This window comes from Cygnus olor, unplaced genomic scaffold (genome assembly GCF_009769625.2).
Source record: "Cygnus olor isolate bCygOlo1 unplaced genomic scaffold, bCygOlo1.pri.v2 scaffold_78_ctg1, whole genome shotgun sequence".
Lineage (NCBI taxonomy): Eukaryota > Metazoa > Chordata > Aves > Anseriformes > Anatidae > Cygnus > Cygnus olor.
Genome location: NW_024429178.1, coordinates 251069 through 258883, shown reverse-complemented (window position 1 = coordinate 258883; position 7815 = coordinate 251069). Strand labels below are relative to the sequence as shown.

At 52.8% G+C, this 7815-nt stretch overlaps 1 protein-coding gene across 1 annotated transcript; it reads right to left on the bottom strand.

Annotated features, from left to right (window-relative positions):
- Positions 1 to 4009: 4009 nt before the first annotated feature.
- Positions 4010 to 4795, bottom strand: LOC121063396 (olfactory receptor 14C36-like; the record flags this gene model as incomplete). The annotated part of the gene is made up of 1 exon (XM_040543819.1): positions 4010 to 4795. A coding segment is annotated over one exon (786 nt), but the record flags the coding sequence as incomplete, so codon positions are not given.
- Positions 4796 to 7815: the final 3020 nt, after the last annotated feature.

The following is a 7815-nucleotide window of genomic DNA, read 5'->3' as shown; positions in this document are numbered from 1 at the left end:
AAGCCTCCCCAGGGACTTGTTAGGGCAGATAACTGGAGGCCATGATTGCAGACAGGCAAAACGCTGTGCTGAGAAAAGTCTTGGTTGGTTTTGGTGAAGCAGAAGGGCCAAGGCCTGACCCTAGCCACTGGGAGGGGAGATCCTGCACCCCCACGTGTGGCTCAGGGCTCTTCTTGGGGTCTGTAGGATGTGGTGGGCAGTGTGATGCCACGAGAAGAACTTCATTATGACACCTCCCCACCCCTGCACAGGGTATCAAGGAAGCAGTGAGGCTCCATTGCAATGACTATATCTCGTCTCCTCAGAAGCTCTAGCCAAAGGGACAAAAAGGTCAGGGCTGTTGGGGCCTTCCCTTCTTGCCAGCACCCTCTGCCTTCTCCTCTGCAGGCTTTCCTATGCTGTCCCACTCTTTGCCCTATTTCCTTGAAGCCTGCAGACACCCATCTCTGTCCACCACCTTGCTCTCATCCAGGACTTTCCATCATCTCACCCATGTCTCATCAACCCTCATCAGCTGTTCCCTGATGTACGCAAAGCTTGGGTCTGATCATAAACTCTCTTTTGGTGACCTCTGACACCACTTCACGACCCTTTGAGGGACATTTCTTCCTCCTTGCGGCCAGTGCCAACCTTCCAAGGTGCACCTTATGGCATTTTTTTCTCTCCTGCTCTTTCCTACTACCAAAGAAAGCTCCATCAGGGTAGAAACCACTCCTGAAGCAGGCATCCCAACACATCAGGCTCCTTGCGGCCTGTCAGCCAAGCAGACAGAAGTCGCCTCACCAGCATCTCCCAAGCCCTGGGCCTGCTGCTGGCCTTGCAGCTTCTTGGCTAGACACAGCCAAGCCTTGTACCTCGTGCTGTCCAGTGCCGGACTCAAGCAGAAGGGACAGGACAAGCCCTATGCGCGCCTTCTTTCTGTCTGGGTCCTCGTGGGGATGGAGGCAGAGGGGATCCCACAGTCAGCATGCCAAGCAGGGGCCTTCTGCTGGCCTAGCAGGGCCACTGGCACATGTCAGCCCCAAAGTGCCGATCCCAGGGAGAAGCCAAGGGTGACGTGCCACCTACAGACAGAAGGGACCTCACAGTCCCTGTCCGTGACACGTTCCTGCTGCTGCCCTATGAGCTGCAGAGGCAGAAGTGACCTCACAGTCACTGCCACAGTCACATTCCTCCTGCTGGGGCAGGACGTCCTGAGGTAGAGCTGACCTCTCTCTAGCCCCCTTGGTACCTCTTTTTAATTTTCTGGCTTCGAGATTAAGCAAAGATTTAGTTGGAGGGTTTGGTGTTCTGCTTGTGGTGTCAGGTCTGTGGTTAAGGTAGGGATAAGCTCTGTGGTTTAGGGTTTTTTAGGTCTGCCAAGAAGTCTAGGGTTAAATAGAGCATTTTAATGCTGGTGTTAAGAGAAGGCATTAGGGTTAGCAAGAGAGAAAACTGATTCCTTTCAGAGTGTTGCAGTAGCTTTTAGGTTTAGGGATTAAAATTCCTGGTTCAAGTAAGGTAAGGGCCATATGTGACTGTTTTAAGTCAGTGTTACCACACCATCAACATTACATGAACCCTCTTACCTCTATGAAATCATAAATTTCTGCTGGCCAAGCTCTTTTTCCCACTCCGAAATCTCACATCTCTCTTGTCCAGGCTGCTCCTGACCTCCCCATATCTTATTAGGATCAGCTTTCTGATGACATTCTTGATCCCAGAGTATCTGTCTCACCGCTGTTGGCTACTCTAGTCTCGAGACAGAAGTGGCATTGTAGTCAGGAGGGAAAAGGGCACAAAGGTCTTTAGGATCATCCTCCACAATGTACCCATTCAGCTCTGCACCTCCACAAAACTGCGCTTCCTACCTACAACTTTTGTTTCCAGAATGGTTTCTATGGTCCAGGGTTCCTTTTCCCAGGCCCTCATGCATGGATTTGTTTTGGATGTGCAGGGATGGGATAAGGAAAGCCAAGGCACAGATGGAACTGAACTTATCAAGTGAAGCAAAGAATAACAGGAAGAGATTCTACAGATATATTGCTCAGAAAAGAAAGTCTGAGGAGAATGTACCCCCTCTGATGGATGAGAAGGGTGAACTGGTAATGACAGCCATGGAGGAGGCTGAGGGACCCAACAACGTCTTCTCCTCAGTCTTCCCTGCCAGTCAGGCTTCCCAAGTCTTTCATTTCCCTGAACCCACAGATGGAGGCTGGGGCCAAAGTCCCACCGGCTGTAAGTGAAGAGCAGGTTTGGGAACACCTGATGAAACTCAACACGTACGAGTCTATGGGGCCTGATGATTTGCGTCCCAGGGTCCTGAGGGAACTGGCTGATGTAGTTGCCAAGCCTCTCTCCATCATATTTGAGGAGTCCTGGCAGTCGGGTGAAGTGCCTGGTGACTGGAAAAAGGGAAACATCACTCCCCTTTTGATGAAGGGTAGAAAGGAGGACCCAAGGAACTCCAGAACGGTGACCCTCGCCTCAGTGCCTGGCAAGATCATGGAAAAGATCCTCCTGGAATCAATGTCAGGCACATGCAAGACAAAGAGGTGATCCAAGACAGCCAGCATGGCTTCACCAAAGGGTAAATGGTGCCTGACCAATCTGGTGGCTTTCTACAATGGAGTGACCACATCAGACGACAAGGGAAGACCGACCGATGTCATCTACTTGGACTCCTGTGAGACCTTTGACACGGTTCCACATGACATCCTGGTCTCCAAATTGGAGAGACACGCATTTAATGGGTGCACCATTCAGTGGATAAGGTCAAAACCACAGAGTGGCGATCAATGGATCTATATCCAAGTGGAGGGTCATGACAAGTGCTTTACCTCAGGGGTCTGTCCGTGGATCAGTACTGTTTAATATCTTCATCAACAACATAGACAGAGGCATTGAGTGCAGATAACACCAAGCTGAGAGGTGGAGTTGATACTATAGAAGGAAGGGATGCCATCCAAGGGGACCTGGACAGGTTTGAGAACTGGGCCTATGTTAACCTAATGATGTTCAGCAAGTCCAAGTGCAAGGTGCTGCACGTGGGCCGGGGAAATCCCAGACATGGGGACAGGCTGGGAGAAGAACTCATTGAGAGCAGCCCTGCAGAGAAGCACTTGGGGGTTCTGCTGCATGAAAACCTCAACATGAGCCAGCAGTGAGCACTGGCAGCCCAGAAGGCCAAGTGCATCCTGGGCTGCATCAAGAGAGGAGTGGCCAGCAGGTGGAGGCAGGTGATTGTCCCCCTCTGCTCTGCCCTTGTGAGGCCCCACTTGGAGTCCTGTGTCCAGGTCTGGGGCCCCCAGCACAAGAAGGGTGTGGGCTGTTAGAGTGGGTCCGGAGGAGGGCCACAAAGATGATCAAGGGGTTGGAGCACCTCTCCTATGAAGAAAGGCTGAGGGAGCTGGTGCTGTTCAGCCTACCAGAAGAGAAGGCTCCGGGGGGATGTCATTGCAGATATTCAATACTTAAAGTGGTCTTATAAAGTGTATGGGGAAGGACTCTTTACTCAGGTAGATAATGGTAGGACAAGGGGAAGTGGTTTTAAATTAAAAGGTGAGACTCAGATTAGAGGTTAGAAGGAAATTTTTCACTCAGAGGATAGTGAGGCACTGGAACAGGTTTTCTACACATGTATTGGATGCCCCATCCATGCAGGTCTTCAAGAGCAAGTTAGATGAAGTCCTGAGCAACCATGATCTACTGGGAGGTGTCACTGCCTATGGTAGGGGGGTTGGAACTAGATGATCTTTGAGGTGCTTTCCAGCCCAGGCCATTCTGTGATTCTATGATTCTATGACTGGTTAAAAATAATTTTAAAACTTGGTATGCAGGAGGACAAGAATAACATTATTTCTATCAATATAAAATGTTGTTAAAATATTAATAAAAATATACTTATGGAAATCATTCTCTCAGCTTCCCAAATAATCAGGTAGTCCTATTAGGATTATTTCTAATATTACATTTTCATAATAAGTTTAATGACAAAAATGATATTGTAATATTCACAATAATGAAGTCATTACTGATGATGAAGAAGCATGTATAGAAGTATTTTCCTCACTGCATCTTTGAGCTTCTTGTTCCTCATGCTGTAGATGAGGGGGTTCAGTGCTGGAGGCACCACCGAGTACAGAACTGCCACCACCGGGTCCAGGGATGGGGAAGAGATGGAGGGGGGCTTCAGGTAGGCAAACAGGACAGTGCTGACAGACAGGGAGACCACGGCCAGGTGAGGTAGGCACGTGGAAAAGGCTTTGTGCAGGCCCTGCTCACAGGGCATCCTCAGCACCGCCCTGAAGATCAGCACATAGGACACCACAATGAAAAGGAAACAACCAACACCTAAACAGAAGCTGATTGCAGTAAGCCCAACTTCCCTGAGGTAGGCATCTGAGCAGGAGAGCTTGAGGATATGGGGGATTTCACAGAAGAACTGGTCCACAGCATTGCCTTGGCAGAGGGGCAGGGAAAATGTAGTGGCCGTGTGCAGGACAGCATTGAGAAAGCCACTGCCCCAGGCAGCTGCTGCCATCTGGGCACAAGCTCTGCTGCCCACGAGGCTCCCGTAGTGCAGGGGCTTGCAGATGGCAGCGTAGCGGTCATAGGCCATGACAGTGAGAAGGGAATATTCTGCTGACATCAATAATACAAACAGAAAGACCTGTGCAGCACACCCTTGATAGGAGATGGCCCTGGTGTCCCAGAGGGCATTGGCCATGGCTTTGGGCAGAGTGGTGGAGATGGATCCCAGGTCAAGGAGGGCGAGGTTGAGGAGGAAGAAGTACATGGGGGTGTGGAGGCGGTGGTGGCAGGCTACGGCGGTGAGGATGAGGCCGTTGCCCAGGAGGGCAGCCAGGTAGATGCCCAGGAAGAGCGCGAAGTGCAGGAGCTGCAGCTCGCGCGTGTCTGCGAATGCCAGCAGGAGGAACTCAGTGATGGAGCTTCTGTTGGACATCTGCTCTTTCTGGTCATGAGGTCCTGTACAAGGAGGAGAAAGGCAGTGATAACGTACCACAGGCATATCAGAGGAAAACTCTTCCCATTTTCTCACTTAAAATCACCAAAAATTGCCCATTTCCAGGCACATATTTTGAAGGTCTCTTTCCTTGATTCTGCCTGAGAGTGTCTCTGGGAGCAGGGGACTCATCTGTGGGCAATGGAAGAATCAGTCCTGCACTACAGCCAGAGGTAGGAGCATGGTAGTAACATGGTAGTAACATGGTAGGAACATGGGGTAGTCTCAGATTCACTTTACTGCTGATATCAAAGAGATTTCCCCAGTTTCGCTCCCAGTTCACCCAACTGCAGAGCAGAGGTGTGGAGATTTAGTTATTTAATTATTTGTTTTGTATTTTTGGTTCTAGCTGCCCCACCACACCTGAGGAGTGTTTCTAAGGCAAAAATCCTGGGCGTTCTGCTGCACTCCAAGTAAAACCTTGTGGGTCCTCAGAGGCAAAGAGACTGTCCCTTTAGTGCAGTGTCCCACAGAGACGACAGCCAGTCTGTCCATCAGTGCTGGTCTCAGCTGTGCTGGCATCTCTTTGAGCTACAGGACAATTGCCTTCAGAGGTTGTCCTGAGAAGAACCTGGACACTGCTGGGAGTAGAGGAATCCAGGCTCCAAGTGCCCATCTCCAGACCCCTCACCCTGTCCCTGTACTCCCCTTCCCCCAAGCACCCCGACGGCTCACTCCATGGGCAGGTGAAACCCCCATCCCCAGGCAGCCTGGGAACAAGACCAGCAGCAGCACGGCCAGGTGCAGAAGCCAGGAGGAATGGCAGCGTGCTGCTGCCAGGGGAGGCAAGGCCAGGGAGGGACAGACGGACACTCAGCAGACCCTCCTGTGCTGCAGCTCTGCCTGCAGAGGAGGCAGCTCCTGCTGGGGACAGCGGGGGCTTGAGGGCAGAGGCTGTGCTGGTGGGAGAGGAGAGCAGGGGGTGTCCCAGGGAAGGCGCCTGCCCTGCAGAAGCTGGCAGGGAGGTGCCTGAGCCCTCCCTCGCACAGCATTTCTGGCAGCAGCTCCCTTTCGCCACCTGCCCATGTCCCTGCTGCCTGCTCATGTCCCTGCTGGGAGCCGGTTCTGTGTCCCCACGTCTCCTCCCTGTCCATGCTCACAGCCCCATCCCACAAGCTCTATGCTCAGATTCCCCTCCAGAACAGGAATCTGAAAGCACAGAATCCAAAAAAGCCTTTCCCTTCAGATAAACCAAGCCTCAGTCTTCCTCTGGAAATTTCCTCTTGTAAACGCCATTCCCTACAGCATATTCTACACCTTCTTGGAGAAACAGAGAGACAACTATCCCAAGAGGTGCTGTCAGGCACCGGATGTGCCAGCTGTAGAAGACCCCTCTGGCAACCCCACCTACATGGCCCTGCAGCCAGAGACTTCCCTTGTCAAGGGCTGTGCAGATTTCTCCTGCAGGCAGCTCTCAGCATCCTCCCACTGCCAAGTGCCTCCAAGCCCTCTCTCCTTGTCTCCTCTCCCCTTGCCAGCTGCGGTCAGAGCCCCCAGCCCTGCTGCGCTGTGCAGAGGAGCTGCTCCTGGGCAGAGCTGTCTCTCTGCACCACGGCCCTCTTGCCAGGAGCTCTCTCTGTCCCAGGAGCCCGGCCCAGCTCAGCACCAGACGCCCAGACCAAGGCATTGCAATCCCCCCTCGGGGGGCTTTGGGGAGGAGCCCACGAACCTCAGGCACTGAGAGACAATTGAAGACATCTCTCCAGAAGTCCAAGTGAGAGGCAAGTTTCCTGCAGTGTCCCCCTGAGGGCCAGCACTGACACAGCCTCCCTTGGAGCTCGTTAGAGCAGAGCATTGGAGGCAGTGAGGACAGGGAGACAAAGGCAGTGTGAAGGTGACACTGATGTGTAGGAAAACTGGATGTGTTTCACCAAGCACAAGGGCCAGGCCTTGACCCCGGGCCCCTGGGAAGGGAGGTGTCACGGAAAGGGACTGTGAGGTCCCTTCTGTCTGTAGGTGGCACGTCACCCTTGGCTTCTCCCTGGGATCGGCACTTTGGGGCTGACATGTGCCAGTGGCCCTGCTAGGCCAGCAGAAGGCCCCTGCTTGGCATGCTGACTGTGGGATCCCCTCTGCCTCCATCCCCACGAGGACCCAGACAGAAAGAAGGCGCGCATAGGGCTTGTCCTGTCCCTTCTGCTTGAGTCCAGCACTGGACAGCACGAGGCACAAGGCTTGGCTGTGTCCAGCCAAGAAGCTGCAAGGCCAGCAGCAGGCCCAGGGCTTGGAAGATGCTGGTGAGTATCTATGATCAGACTCTAGCTTTGTGTTTCAAGGAACAGCTGGTGAGGGTTGATGAGACACTGGTGAAATGATGGAAGTGCTGGGATGAGATGGGTGTCTGCAGGCTTCAAGGAAATAGGGCAAAGAGTGGGACAGCAGAGGAAAGCCTGCAGAGGAGAAGGCATACGGTGCTGGCAAGAAGGGAAGGCCCCAACAGCCCTGATGTTTTTGTGCCTTTGGCTAGAGCTTCTGAGGAGACGAGATACAGTCATTGCAATGGAGCCTGACTGCTTCCTTGATACCCTGTGCAGGGGTGGGGAGGTGTCATAATGACGTTCTTCTCGTGGCATCCCACTGCCCACCACATCATACAGACCCCAAGAAGAGCCCTGAGCCAGACGTGGGGGTGCAGGATGTCCCCTCCCAGTGGCTGGGGTCAGGCCTTGGCCCTTCTGCTTCACCAAAACCAACCAAGACTTTTCTCAGCACAGCGCTTTGCCTGTCTGCAATCATGGCCTCCAATTATCTGCCCTAACAAGTCCCTGGGGAGGCTTTGTTAGTAACAGCCCTCACTGGGGCCCATTAAT